This window comes from Homalodisca vitripennis, chromosome 4 (assembly GCF_021130785.1).
Source record: "Homalodisca vitripennis isolate AUS2020 chromosome 4, UT_GWSS_2.1, whole genome shotgun sequence".
NCBI classification, from domain to species: domain Eukaryota; kingdom Metazoa; phylum Arthropoda; class Insecta; order Hemiptera; family Cicadellidae; genus Homalodisca; species Homalodisca vitripennis.
In genome coordinates this window covers 82593836-82610117 of record NC_060210.1, presented here as the reverse complement: position 1 = coordinate 82610117, position 16282 = coordinate 82593836, and the positions used below count along the sequence as shown (strand labels likewise).

The 16282-nt window shown below is 32.9% G+C and overlaps 1 protein-coding gene across 6 annotated transcripts in view; it reads left to right on the top strand.

Annotated features, from left to right (window-relative positions):
- The window catches only part of LOC124359652 (cGMP-specific 3',5'-cyclic phosphodiesterase-like), a 507337-nt gene extending 503792 nt beyond the window's left edge, over positions 1–3545 (top strand). For all 6 annotated transcript variants that reach the window (XM_046812571.1, XM_046812573.1, XM_046812572.1 and 3 more), the window contains 2 exons: positions 834–901; positions 1757–3545. In XM_046812571.1, the coding sequence (XP_046668527.1) occupies positions 834–901; positions 1757–2026 (338 nt within the window). In that variant the 3' untranslated portion in view covers positions 2027–3545. The remainder of the gene's footprint in view (positions 1–833; positions 902–1756) is intronic.
- The last annotated feature ends 12737 nt before the right edge of the window (positions 3546–16282 follow it).

The following is a 16282-nucleotide window of genomic DNA, read 5'->3' as shown; positions in this document are numbered from 1 at the left end:
TTCAATATGTAGTACATACTGAGTTTGTCATAAAATCTAATTATTTATTTTTATCTGCTATTTTGAAACAGTTAAATTTCTTTAATTTATCACCTAAATCTTTCTTTTGACTACAGTTTTAAAACAATGCACAGTATCCAGATTAGTAGAAAAAGGATTTTAAACCATTGCTAAACATTTATTATATTTTAAACACGTGTTTTGGCACTAAATCATTCTCAGGATACAATTTAATAACCCTTTAAATAACAAAATGCACTTGTGGAGCATTCAAATGCGTTTTTAATTTATATTATTGTGACATAGAAGTAATTTCAATCAGTTTTCTCTATTTTCTTTTTTTTTTTCAAAAAATTGAGTTTTTTTTTATTTTAGATTAATATTTAGAATGTTTTGATGGTTATGAATAATACAATTTTAAGACTTTGGTTTGGTCACATTTGTCAATAAAATCTGATTAAACTTAAAGTATTTTAAATACAGAGAAATCTAATGATTAATACATGTTAGAATTTTATTTCTTTGTTACACTTTTAATCGTTTTTTCCTAACACGTTTAGGACACCTTATCAGATTCACTGTGTATACAGTGTCTTATTTGAATGGTTTTTAAGTCAGAAGGACACTGATCTCTTGGCTCTAGTTTATATCAGTAAATTAAGATCAAGACCTAGTAGACTTTAAGTGATATTGGTGATTTCCGTATACTCACTAACACCAACACAGATGGTACCATAGAACGATATCTGAACTTAGTTATAGTTGTACCATATAGTTATAGTTGTATAATACAATTGAAAATTACAATTATTATTGATGATTTTCTGTTGCAGCCTACCAGGACACTAAAGATATCGAGTTAACTGTGACAACTCTCAACTGTGCTCATACTGACAAAAAGGTAAATCATTTTAAATGAGATTTTAACTGTAGTTGCTTAATTAAAGAACTTGATTGATTATATTTTATCAGGTTTTCACTTATAGCCAAGTCTACTACAGCAATCAACCCTCTAGATGTATCTTATCATTACCATATGAACTCAAATATCAGGATAATTCCAATGTACAGACACCTAACACAATCTACTCATAAAGCCTAACTGTGAGATATATTATGTACCTTTATATGTGCCTCATGTTAAATAGTCCCATGATTGTCTTAATGATTTAACAAGACCTTTTGGTTTACCGACCATGCCATTTAGGTAGATATTCTGTACAGTTCATAAGACTGGTAAATTGAAACTTATGTCACTGAACCACCTGGTTCCATAAAAACCATAAGAATGTACATTAAACCAATTCTGAAACACTCCATGCTCCTGTCTTCTGAAAGCTTCCAGCTATCACTGTTTTGGGACTACTCAGATTCTTAGAGCTCTCAGCCTCTAAGACTTTCTGATCTCTGGCAGATACCAGGTTATAGGAACATTCAAACTGTGAGAGCTCCTGGTTTCTGGTAACACCCTGCATTTGGAAGCTCCAGATCCCTTTTAGTTTTCAACCCAGAAGGTATTGTATTTTAAAGATATAATTAATATCAAAAAAGCTAAAAATCATTAGGTGTGTATTAGTTTTATCTTTAACATTAAATGTGTTCCATTATCCAATAATTAAAAATATAGTCTTACAAGATTTTGAAGTTTAACACTTTTTTGTGATAATGTCATAATGCTTGCAAGTACACCCGGCTCGTAGTAATGTTTTTTTTCTTGTCACGATGTAAAACCTAACCTTCAGATATGTTATTACAGGCCAGTTTGATTGCATCAGAAGTAGACATGCAAGCCATCTCCGCCAGCCGCAAGTTCAACAGCACTAACGTAATGGGGAGGTTCACCAGTTTTCGACGATCTCGAGTAGGCAAGTCGGTCCGCCATCGCCTGAGCCGGTCCATGTACAACACCAGCCAGTCGGATGAGAAAACGGAGGAACCAGAACCAGTTGTCGAGAGGAAACCTTCCGAGCCCCCGCCTCCCCCGCCTTCGCACAAAACCAAAAACAAACTCTGTGCCCTCGTTTGAACAATGTATTAGCAAATAATTTAGTTTTGTCTGTGATTTTAGAGTATTTATTTTGTACATATTTTATGAAGGCTGAAAAATTATTTTATAAGACCTCAGATTTTTAAGCAATCAAAGTGAATGTGATCTCGCCCATATTGTATAAAAAGTAGCTGTTTGTATTTATTTAGAGTTAGTCCTTTTAACCGATTTTCTATTGTTCCTACTCGGTAGTGATGTTAACTGTTTAGGGTAGGTTTTACTATTTCAGAGCAATTTGTACAGTTTTCCATTTTCAGTAAGGAGGATATGAATGGTCGGAAAAATTTAGAGCTGTGTAGAATTAAATAAGTTCACATTTGAGTACCTCAGAATAATACATGAACAGTATTTCACCGGTTTTTATTAAACAATAAAATAATGATTTAGAAAATAGTCCTAGACATAGATATTAAGATATCCAGGACTATTTTATGTAAATGCAGATAACTATGTTTGCTGAGCATGTAAAGTATGGAGTTTTTTTACGTGCTGGAATATGTGTGGGTAGGAACATTTTGAATTTGAACTCGGGAAGAATATTTTTATTTCAATCATCCACCCACATAGCCATGTGAAATTCTGACGAGTTGAAACAGGTCACTATTGTGAAGTCTTATACATTGGTCCTTGGTACTTTCTTTTTCCATTACCATACTCATTTCCACAAATCATTACATATACCTGGAAATGTAATAATAAAACATGGATCGTCCCAAAATTTATTTCCACTTTAACTCTTCATTACTTTACCAAAGTAAGCATGGTTATAATAATAGTTTGTGAAAGTGAATTTACCTTGCTAATCATCCTATTTTATGTTTAAATCTTTCTGTCTTTTTAACATTTACACCACTCACAGGTAATAAATAACATATGAATTGTATGGTGATAATGTAAATTGTATGAATAGGATATAAATTCATTACACATATGCTTAGTAAGCATGGTTTAACAGAAATTTTGATCTTTTACTCGTGCAACTTAAATATTCCCTGTCTTGCTCAAAAATCATCTAAATATTTTGTACTCCAAAGTTTACATCTATTTCCAAATATTCTTTTACTTTGTGGTTTAAACCCCCAAAACAAACTGAAACACACTTTATTCAGTGATTTTAACCATTTAGAACCTACACAAAAACTTTATAATTTGAAAGTTGGGAATTCAGTAAGGTATTAAAATTAGATTACTGATATAATTCTGTCATAATATTCCAACATTTTGGTAATAAGATTATGTAGTTAATACTAATTTAGATTCAGAAAACCCATTTCCTCAAGATACTGTATATTAAAATAATGTTTGTTAAATGTTGGTACAAAAAAAATAAAATATTGTTTTATACAAAGTAGCTAATTACACTTATCTATGCTTCAGATTGTATATTTATAATATAAACTAGGAAACTCAAAATAGCAGTTTTATTTCCTGAAAAATAGAAAATTTCTGAACAATGTTGTTTAAATTTTAAAAGAAGTTTGCCATTTTTCATGTAATATACAAATGGGGTGGGGGGGGGGGGGGGTGGGGGGGGGGGGGGGTGGGGGGGGGGGGGGGTGGGGGGGGGGGGGGGTGGGGGGGGGGGGGGGTGGGGGGGGGGGGGGGTCGCCTCTGAATTTGTAGCGTTCCAAAAACTCTTGAAGCTCTGCACTCCATTCAACTTGTGCTGTTCTGTCAGCTGTTTTTGGACCCATCTCGCAGACAATTACCGATATCCGAGAGTTTCTGTGATTGTTTTGTGTATCAGGGATCTGGAGATTTGCGGAAACACCGCAGAAAGTTTCATCTAACATCAATCTGCAATCGTTACGGACCACAATAACGGTTTTTCCACAAGTTCCTCAGTCACAATTGAAGGTTTTCCACTCCTCTGATCATCATGCACGGAAATTCGGCTATTTTTAAACTCACGACACCACTTGTACACACTCATACAATTCATACTCCATTACCCTAAACAGTTTTCGCCTCATTATAAATTTCAACCGTAGTTTTTCCCTTCACAACGAGGTAGTAAATGACGGCACGAATTTCGCTCTTGAAAGGAGATATGATCAAACTTTTTCCGTGAGAGATGCTATTGCGTCAAGAGTTGAGGTTTCATATGTTTAGTTGAGCATATCTCAGTTTTGTAGACCAAAGATGATTAAACCTTGTTGAATCTTGAGTGTGTTGATAAAATATTGACAATAGGACTAAAGAGATTTCGGCCTAGTAGATACCCTTGTGGGATTCCTTATAGGACAGGAAATTTTTTCAACTTATACGTGTTTGCAATTCTTAGTGTGGTTATATGCATCTGAACTATTTTGATCCTTGTCTGCTTTGTCTGTGATTCTCAGTAATGTTGGTTTTCTTGAGATAAGATCATGTTCTAAATAGTCAAACACCTTGTTATAGTTGAGGAGAAGTGTGGAGATGTATTGCTCCTTATCTATTTGGTCAATAATGTTTTGAATAGTGGCAGTGATAGTAGGTTTTCTTTTTTGTGAATCCATGTTAGCACTTTTTGATTGAATAAGCTTGACATATCTAATAACATGCATATCACTACCATAATTTTTATTGGTAACACCCACTATCAAACAATAAAATGAGGAGGTATCTTTCTCAGCATACAAAGGGACATTTTCCATCACATCACTATAAGAAACATAAAATTTATGTTGTTATTTAGAAATATAGAAAAATAACATTTGTTCTATTAAAATAGATGACTCTTTAGAAGTGGCACGGATGTGATCAGTATTTTTTAAACAAGAAAGAGTCAGAATAATATGGTTGTAGTTTTAGTTATTATTAAATTAGTAACTTAGATTTGTTTATGAAAATTTGAAATAATTTTTAAAGTGTTATCAATTTTTTTAGGCATTTGGCAAGAGCCTGTTTGAATTCTGACGTCCTAGAAGAAATAAAAAATTTCCTTTCATTAACAGACACCGAGATGGTAGAAGATCTTGTAGAACAATTCAGACCCATACCAAGTGAGACAAATAAAACTATAACTGAGAGGTTTTTAAGATAAGTGTGGAACGTTCTGACGTCCAAGAAGAAATTAAAAATTTCATTTCATTAACAGACACCGAGATGGTAAAAGATCTTGTAGAATAATTCAGACCCATACCAAAAGAGACAAATAAAACTATAACGGAGAGGTTTTCAAGATAAGTGTGGAAAAAATAATCTGTGTTCGTAATCAAACACATTGCCTTTGTGCCTTTCATAAACTATTTTTTGTATTGAAATTATAATGTCTTGAGTAATGTTATTTTAACAGGTCTATTGAACTTGTAATCTCAATACTACGTAAGAAGAATGATAGAGACAAATTTTTGACCAATATTTCTTGTAATTTGTGTTCTGTGTAACCTACAGCTCATGATGTATAATTACAATTGTGGAAATTCCTTGTAAAATAAACGTTAAACTTGCCATGAATCATAATTTTACAGAAGGTACCACTTATAAGTCGATTAAAAAATGATATGATTTCATTCAAATTGGTTTTTTTAGAAGTCAGAGGTTAAATTTGTTTACTTGTAATATTAGTATTTTTTCCTAGGCACAGCTGTACCTAGTAGAATAGTAAATTTATATACAACAGATTTTTATACTCAAATTATAACATTATAATGCAGGGTGTCAATTAATTCCTAGAATGGTTTAATATAAATCTGAAACTGTTAGATGATACTTCACTGACCAAACGCACATGTTATTAATTTTACCTGATTTATTTGACATAACTTCAGACTGAACACCTGACAAAAGGAAAATAAAGTTTGTATAAAAGATTATTAAATGTTTAAAATGAAGTATTAATGTTGAATTCATTTCAACAAAACCACTATCAAATTTATTTTTGCCAGGAAAGATATAAAATTGTGTATAATTATTTGGTATATACTGTGCTAAATCTAGTTTTTACTTGTGAGGAAATACAACAATTAACCTTTTAATTTTAATGTTTGTGTTTGTAGAAAACAAAGTATGTTTATTACCACAAAAAATATAAAAATATCATAGTGTGTGTGTATGTATATATATATATATATACATTCATTAAATTTGTATAAATGGCAATAGCCGAATTTAATTTATTTCAATAAACATTGAATCGCAAAAAGTACTTGCTCCGCCGGGACTCGAACCCGGATCTCTCACTTGCCGGGTGAATGTGCTACCATTACACCACAGAGCCCTCAATTTTTACGATTCAATTATTTTGTATTTGGCCGTTTCTTTCACATATGTGTTTAAATAACCAAACTAACATATGATCGGAAGACCAAATACCTGTCAAATGACTTCTATTTACATTCATTAAATTTGTATAAATGGCAATAGCCGAATATATATATACCCATTTTTAAATTTTAATCACAATAAAACTTCTACCAAAATATGACATTCTAATATTGTAATTCTTAACACAAAACTTCAAAGAATGGTGATGTATCGATTTTTACACCTTTAAAAACTTTTTTTAATAAAATAGAATTGTTTAACTACGTGGTGACGTGATGAGCCAATATTAATCAGTCTTTTAGAACTATTTAACTGATTGTGATGGAGACGATCTAAAAAATTGTTTTAGTTTCATAACATTAATTTACCTGTTTTCTGATAGATTGCCTAAAAATATCCTGTATTAAGTTTAAGAAACATATTTATCAGCTGCACAGGATTTCTGAAAATTATAGTCATTTGTATTGCTCAAAAACATTAAGTAACATCAGAGAAATCAGCAAATGGTTAGTTATATTTATTTTTACTACAAAAATATTATAGTGGTGCAATATTTTACATCTGAAAACTTTTTTCATCTTTTAGCAAAACTGTTGGTATGTTGTATGCATTTAATAAAAATATTTATTTATTATATTTAAAATTAATTAATATTTTTTTAATTGCATCAACACTTTTGATACATAAGGTGTTCATAAATGTTTAATGTAAACTAAAAAATATACATTTTTATAAACTGAGTTCATTAACTAGTTAATTTGTCATAACATTTAATATTAATCAGTTGTCAATAAAAAAATTACTGTATAATGTCTCTCATAACATGTTTGTAATTAAGATTTGTTGTAAAAACTAAATGGAAACAGTATTGTTCTTTTTATTATTTTCTTTTTTCTACAATTTTGATTCATTTATATATCAGTGTGTAAGGTTGTGGAATGATCAATGAGATGGCAACTGTAAGGCTTAATACATGCACCTCTGTGGAAAACTCTGTATATCTATGATACTAATGGGTAGATGTGTACATAATATTCTCCACTTGACTTTAACATCCAGTATTGCCAGTATAGAAACCCCTTTCATGTTCGCTATAAGGAGGGGTTAGAACATACTTTGTAACCGGGACCAGTACTTAACAGATCATATCCCAAATAGATTCAAGTTTATGATTTCAAATTGTATTTATTGTGCCATATTTAATCAAAAATAAAAACAACTATGGTAGTGTGTTAATACTATTACATGTATTTCTTTTATATTTAAGGTGAGATTATGTTTTTCTCTTGTCCTTGTTCTTAGAAAAGAAGTTTGTTTCGTTCACTTAGTTGTAAGCCAAGGTACACTTTGTAATATAAACTCCATTTTTTAAGAAATTTATGTTTCTTATGTTACTGTAAATATTATTAAATAAATAGTGTATAGTAATTATCTTAATTTGGTACATTTGTACAAAAAATTGTTTTGTAAAAATGTATAGTTCTTCTTATTGATTTAATTATAATATGTGTTCCTTTTTTATGTTGTTAAATGTTTTTCAATTCATGTAATAGTGTGTTAATACCGTTACATGTTTCTTTTATATTTAAGGTGAGATTTTGTTTTCCTTTTCTCCTTTCGAAGAAGTTTGTTTTGTTCACTTAGTCGTAAGTCACAATACATTTTTAATGTAAACTTCATTTTTGAAAAATATATGTTTCTTATGTTGCTGTAAATATTAAATGAATTGTGTATAGTAATTAACTTAATATGGTACATTTGTACAAAAAATTGTTTTGTAAAAATGTATAGTTCTTCTTGTTGATTTAATTTTATAATGTGTTCCTTTTTATGTTTTTAAATGTTTTTCAATTCATGTAATAGTGTTTAATACCGTTACATGTTTCTTTTATATTTAAGGTGAGATTTTGTTTTTCTTTTGTCCTTTCGAAGAAGTTTGTTTCATTCACTTATAGTCGTAAGTTGCAGTACATTTTGTAAGTAAACTTCTTTTTTTAACAAATTTATGTTGTTTGTGAAAATATATAGTTCTTCTTGTTCATGTAATTTTGTAATATGAGTTCTTCTTTTTTACGTTATTAAATGTTTTTCAAGTAGTTTTGAGTGTTGATTTATATTACCATTCTTTTGTATCTGAGCTTCAAGGTTACAAATATTACATGAATTAAAAATGAACTGAACATTAAAGCAGGCTCATATTAACAAATCCAGCAGTGTCCAGGAGAATGGGATATTGGCTTTGTTGTACCGGTGACAGAGTATATCCTAGCTGAGATGTTGCATAACACAGTTAACTGTCTTCCCTTAATTTTGTTTGTTTTACAATAGAAATCAATAATAAAAATTTATATCCTGGTATTCTGGACAATTTGTTTAGTCCTGATAATCCTGGGATATCAATACTGCTATTCCAGGATTTGAAGCATTTAAAATTAACACAATTGTCCTTGAAATTAGCATTATTCAGAACGTTGGTAGCAAAGAAGTACAATTGTTAACATGTTAATCGACATTAGGTTTCACCATTAAAATATAATGGCAGTAATTTAATAATAAAAGCTTGTTAAAGGAAAACATCAGCATTGTTTTCCACACAGTGTCCACTTGGCATTTTGTGATGTGTTGTTTAAAAGAGTTAATATCAGGAAACAAAGCTTTGCTCTGCATTTTTTTTCTGGTAAATCGTGTTTTGGGATTCATTTTATGATATACTTGTCCGCAAACTATAAATGCCATGGCTATTTATTGTTGTGTCCTCTTCTACATTAAAGAATACTAGAGAGAAAAATGAAATGAAATGAAAATATCTTTATTCCTTCTACAACATTACACTTCTTGCATCATATAAAATGGTAGGAATATACTCAACCATCCTACACAGTTTTGATGGCCGGCAGTCAAAAAATTACACTATTATCAGTTACTACTTTTATGACACTGAGAATTGGCATTCGGCCTCTGTAGTGATATCACTTTGTTTGTTTACAAACTACTGTGGACAATCGTAAACCTTACCCATTAATATAAAATTAAGTAACCAAAACATAATTACTAGAAAAATTATACACACTTCTTATCAAATACTGCTACTTTCGTACTTTTTTTTACCCATGAAACCTAAATTTCCCCATACTCTTTGTACAACCTTTTCAGCACTCACATATATACATTCTTAAATATTTTATTCAATTATATCTGTTAATTGTTTAATTTCCTCAGAGTTCATCAGCCATTTTTTCAGGTGAAACTACACTTTTTCATATCAATTGGCAACATATTAAAACACTTTGGGCCTAAAAAAAACTCTTGTAACTGCTTTGTTTTTTACGTTCCGCATCATGTACATAATGCTTATATAAATGTTCTGTTCCATTATTTCCGCTTCTTTTAAAACAAAATTTGTAATACTTTATAAATAAATAAATGTTGGAGTGGTAAAATATTCAGCCTTTGATAAAGAGGAAAAAATGATTCTCTCTTGTTCTTATATAAAATATACACAAAAAAATGGTTTTGGGTTGCAATAAGTTTTCTTATTGAATTTTTAAAAGCTCCTCCCCAGCATTGAATACCATATTGCAACCTAGAATGTATAATGTCTGTAATAAATCTGAGTTATATTTATTCTTTATATAATAAAACTTCCTAATTTGACGCTTTAAAGAATTTATATATTCAATATGTTTTTCCCATGACAATTTACTATCTAAAAATACTCCTAGTTCTTTTAAATGCTTAACTATCTCAATTTTTTCGCATTTACATATGTTTTTTGATTACAATCAAAATCATGAAAAGTTATATCATTAATAAACTTAAAATCTCTAAAATTAAAATAAATTACTTTAGTTTTAGATACATTTACAATCATTTTATTTTGAACACACCACAATTTCAAAATGTTTGTCTTTGTATTACACATTGCCACATCTCCTCTTTGCTTTCATTAACATATAATAGAAGAACCAAATCATCTGCAAAAGCATAAATTTGCCCTTTAAATGGTTTTTCTATCAAATCACTACTGTACATCAAGAACAATGTGCTTGAGAGAACAGAGCCCTGCGGCACACATTTCTCAACTATTTCTGGATTACTATATAATAACAGTCATTAAATTTGACAATTCGTTCTCTGTTTGAAAGGTATGTATTAAACCAGCTGTGCACCACTCCTCTTATTCTTGCATGTTCTAATTTAGAAAGTAAAATAGTTTGGTTCACCAGGTCAAATGCCTTTTTATAATAGATAAATAATGATGCCTTTTTGCCAAAATTGATGTAAAAACGGTGACGTATAGATAAAATCAAAATTAGCAATCGCCCGCTGAGCAGCTAACGTCCATGCATAGAACCAGTTTTACACACAAAGAACTACAAAAATGTTTTACCACTCTGTAATTTGCGTACTGCCGATAGTTTTTGTCCACGAATAGACAGTGCGGACACTTGACGATGTGCCAAAATAAATATTATAAATAATAATTATATCTAAAATACTATTTGTTAAGATGTAAATTAGAAAACTATTTCAGCCTAAAAGGAATTTACCATTTAGAGCCAAACCCCAATCAAAATACCAATCTGATAAATTTAAGAAATGTTGAAATCGCACATCAATTAATTTTAAAATCAAGGCAACCAGATGGGTTGAACCTAAGATTTGAACTCTTTTCCTTTTTATAACAAAACATTTTTTAGTTCTATGTAAACATTTACAAATATTCTACACACAGCTGATTGGAATCTTGTTGTTTGTGGTATTTATTTGTTAAAATTTTATTTTGGTTATGTCTTTTGTTCTTGGTTTGAGTTCTGTTTATGTTTTAATTCAGTGTGGTTCTGTGAACTCGAAAATTAAACATGAGTACTGAATTTTTGTTTCTGTTTTTGTGTACACTTTAAAGTACTTAGAAGAATAATATTTGTTAAGCCGTAGTTGTTACTTCGATTATCAAACTAGTTTTTCATCCAGAATGTAGCCTACAAACATGTTTTAGCAAGACTTATTTTTGGATTCTAGTATCAGCTTTTCCATTTGATTAATATTGTGAAATCCTGATTTTTTTTAAAGTATGTTTAAACACTTCCTGTTGGTATCCGAATTGATTGAAAAGAGCCACAGGATCGAGTATCGGAAACTATACATTCCTAGTAAAAATTCCAGGGACATTATAAAAATTCACTTATGTTTCCCGGAGTCCGAAACTCATGTATAATGCACGCGTTTCCAGATTCTCATCGTTGGTGGTAGCCCTGGTTAGAGTCCTGTGAAAGTATCGTGGCTCCAAATATATCCCACTATTAACGGCCAATATACGAAGAATGCATCAGAAAGTTATCTACTACGGAAGTTACCGAAGTGCGCTTAGTTCGCGATGTGTAGAAAAAGTACATAGACACCAGTATACTACAGTACCTCCTATATTTGCACCCAGATAACGAGCACAATTTTAATGTTATCAATTACTGGTTCTTAAATATTTTTTGTTAGCCTTTAAGATACAAGAATATAATCACGACAACACAACTACAAGGTAAGTAAACCCACGAAAGGCTGTGGTTTGTGTCCGTTAAATTATATTCAAGGACTACGAAACATAACATAAGGCTCCTATATGTACGTTGGACTATTTGGTTTGATCAGTTCGAATCGTCCGACCGATCGTCACGTGTGCGAAATCGTTTATTCCCAGCCGTCGTTCAACCAATCCCGCTCTGACGTCGGAAACTGATGAGCGTTGTTGATTCGGTCGGCTAGCCGTCTGTAGACTGGCGACAACATTAAGTTGCGTTTATACTGGCAAGTAAACAGGGATGCTACAGGTCAGGGAAGTCAGGGAAAAATAAACAGGACTGGAAATCAGGGAAAAGTCAGGGAATCCGGTCTCAAGTCAGGGAAAAGTCAAGGAATTTCGACGTTGGTCAGGGAAAAATATAAAATCCCTTTACACAAATAAACTTACTGCCGCCGTGCCGAGTCCAAGCCTGCAGACGACCGCTTTTTAGCCTCAACACCGCTTTTTTCCACCCATTAATTGCCAAAAACCCTGGGGATTGCGTCGAAAAAAAGTCAGGGAAAAATGAAAAACTTGGTCTGGAAATCAGGGAAAAGTCAGGGAATTTCATTATTGGACTCCTGTAGCAACCCTGGTAAAGTTTGATGACAATCGGAATGTGTGAGGTGCAATCTTTCATAGACCAACAGAGGCCCAGGCCGCGATACAAGCGGTGGGCGATAGGCGCTGGATGAGCGCCGACTTAAAGTTTAATGTTTGTGTTGTACATATGAGGAACACTCGAAAATAGCCATGACAGACGTAAGCAGGAGGGCAGTACTACACAATGGCGCTTATCCGCCGCCAGTGCTAGACATTAAATGTTTATCCTCAGCTGTTTCTCCAATGTCTAACCCTCAGCTTATTCTGTCATTGCTGTGCAACCGGACACAAATGCCCCCTTTTCGGCGTTACTTGTAGATAACCAGCTACTTTCTTCTCTAAAAGGTATCTATCAGGCTTGGTAAAAATCCAGCTGACATTCTGGTGTACTAAAAAAAACCGGGCTGCACCTCTTATTAGACTGTTAAAAATCAAATTATTCAACAAACCGAATCCTTCAACTCGTATATACCCTACAACACTGTACATTTTAGGCTTTTGCTATCTAATCTAACACGTCTTTTAAAAATACTATTTTCACTCAAGAATAAGAGTTAAACCAAGATAAACTCCACTACAATAGTGGAGGTAACCTTCGATCAACCGGCATCAGATGGAGATTGCAAACATATATTGATCTCCATTCACAATTTCACGAACCACGTTGCGTAAAATATTTCGAGATTAATCAGTTTTTTATTCAAGGAGCTGTCAAATTATGTCTTGATTTCACAAGTTCTTGGACACGGAAAATTGTTTTTGAAATTTTCCCAGTTCTCAGGAAAATTCCCAGTCGGGTGGCCACCCTGATTTGTTATGACAAACACATAAGAATACTCCACCAAAATGTATAATGCATTAAAAACAAAATTTACAGGCTATCCCACTTTTTAGAAGACTCTTCGCAGACATAGGAATTTTTACTGAGCACAGCCTAAAAGAAGAATTACTACATCACACAAGGCTACCTGGATACACTCAAAGCAAGTTTCATCAGACGGAACCATATGTAAGTGACAGTAGCAATATTTGTCACACACGATCTGGAAAATCAGAGGCAACAGACATGCCTGCACTGGTAAGAATGTGTTTGTGAGATAGCTATTATTATGTTGAAAATAAGCAAGGACCCTCTGTATGTATTAGGAACATACAAACCACCTAATGACAGGCTTGAAGAAGGTCTGAAAATCCTCTCCACATTGCTTGAGACAACAAAGGCTGAGACTTACCGGATAGTCATAATTAGTTATATAAATATTAACAACTAACTGCAAATCGTTAAGACCAGAAACTTACTGAAACACTGTCTAGGCACAATATGGAAAGACGAATTCTACCCCATACTAGGATTACACCTACTACCTTTATTTCCATAGACTTTGTATGCTTGAACTTTAAAAACGAAGAACTTAGCACTGTAGTAATGAATGCAGAAATGTCTGATCAAACAGCACAGCACAATCTTTAAAACAAAAGTCATACATTCCTAATATTATGCAAAGATATTTCACTAAAAACAACATTTGACTCTCTTCGGATACAAGTACAACATAAAGACTGGATGGAAGTTTTCGATGCCCAAACTGCTGAGGATGCACACAATAAGTTTATTAATTCTAACAATAGTAATGGATGCCACCTGTCTGAAGAAGAACCTACGAAAGGGAAAGAAAAAGAGACACAAGACTTTTTGTGATGAAGAAGTAGCCAGACTCAAAGTTGAGTATCTTAAGAGCCTACATAAGTACCAGGCATCGAGAAATACCCTAGATAAAGTGGAGTAAAAGAATATGACGAAAGATCAAAAACTCTGAAACACTAGGCATCTATAAATCACATACAGAGTGTCACAAGTTTTTCGATTCCAGCTTTGTAGAAATCTGCTGCCTGAGATCTTAACCACTGCAGATTAACAACAGCATGAAGTTCAGCGTCACTATTGAAGCGCTGCGTTGCGAGCCAGGTCTTCATTGCTAGAAAGAGGTGGTAGTCACTTGATACCAGATCTGAACTATAAGGCAGCTGATCAAACACTTCCTAATCAAAATCATCCAAGACATATTGTGTACGATTGGCTGCGATACGAGTTTTGTATCGCTCACCGTAGCTTCTGCAATGTTCCACAGTACCTCTCTGCGTTGATTGTTGATACTCGTTCAAGGGAATCAACCAGAATCACACCCTTAACATCCCAAAAAACAGTTGCCATAGTCTTTCTCGCTGACTGAGTTGGTGACATTTTCTTGGAATGTGTGTCCCCATTCCATAGGCTACAGTTATGTTTCACAATTGACATGCTTCATCCATGTTTTATCACCAGTAACGATATGATTGAGAAGTTCGTTACCTTGTTTGTCGTGTTCATCAAAGAAAGTTAATAATGCAGCAAGTTTATGTTTTTTGTGATCTGTAAGGATTTTTTTAACCCTCTCCCGCTTGCAAGGCATGAATCGGCATAGCCACTGCAGCCTAAACGGCACAGATCGGCACGCACTGCTTTATCTACTAGAGCCGATAAGTGCTGCGCTCGAGTAGCAATAGTTTGTACTACTACAGGTTGTATGCTATCAGGAGACCATTTACTTTACTTTTACAGTAGATTTATTCCATTATTTTGCTATTTATATTAGTTGTGCAGAAACAATGGCGGGTTGTAGTCGTACATTTCGTGACAGTGAAATCGATCTCGTTATCAGTAGTGATTGTGACGATTCAAGTGAGTGTAGTGATGTACCAGAGCTTTGTGAAGTGGTTGGTGGCATTGAGGATGTAGTTCGGAGTGATCACAGTGGCAGGGGCAGTGACGGCGTGCCAGACAATGATCTTCACTAAGTAACTGCGCAACAAACAACCCAATTTACAAAATACCCATGGTTTAAATCATGTAATTTTAGCAGGTGGGAAATCATTAATATCAGTAGATTGAGGCTTGGTCATGGCAATGTAAATTCATGTCTATACAGAATAAAAAAATACTTCACTCCGCTATGCCTAAACTGCACAATGGCTAAGATAGAGACAATGGAACATGTTTTGCTGGAATGTCCCAAGTACTCTTATGCCAGGCAACTTAGTTACAAGAAAGTAAATCAATCAAGATACAAAGCCAATCAACAGAATTAGAATATTATATTAATCGATTTGCTGCGAAAAGCAGACACTCAAATTTATAAAGAAATTAATGATTTTTTAAAAATAGTAAGTAGAACCATGTAAATTTGATTAGGTTGTGGAACACTTAGAATACATGCTTGATACCTAAATGGCCTGGGTGGCAGTGAAGAATATCAAAATCACTATCATATAATCCAATCAAAGAGATTTCCTTAGTTTTTCCTTCTCCTAACTAACCATAAAATTACACAGAACATGTTAGAAATTATGGTTCTAGGGTATGGATTTTACTCTACATAACCTTCATAGAAAACAAACAAAATGAAATAAACATCTGATAATCTAATAGCAATATAGTAAATTACAAAAAAGAATAAAAAAAAAACACATGACTTGGAAAATGCAAAGACTAACTAATTGTTCATAGTTTGGTCGGCAACCACAAGGTTCATGTGTAAAAAGTGAATACGGCAAATAACTAGAAAGAAGACATAACAAGTGTACTAAGTGGCCGCATTATAAGATTATAAAGGCCAGCCAACAGGCAAAAAGAAAAAAAAACCCGGCGCCCAGCTGTCCGTGTGCCCCTGTAAGCCCTCCGATATTAGCCAGAGAGGCTCATGGTTAATAAAAGGGATAGCGTTTTGCTGCCACCACCCTAGCTCGTAGGGAAATTTAGAATAGTGGTTGAGAAGGGTCTTGAAATAATT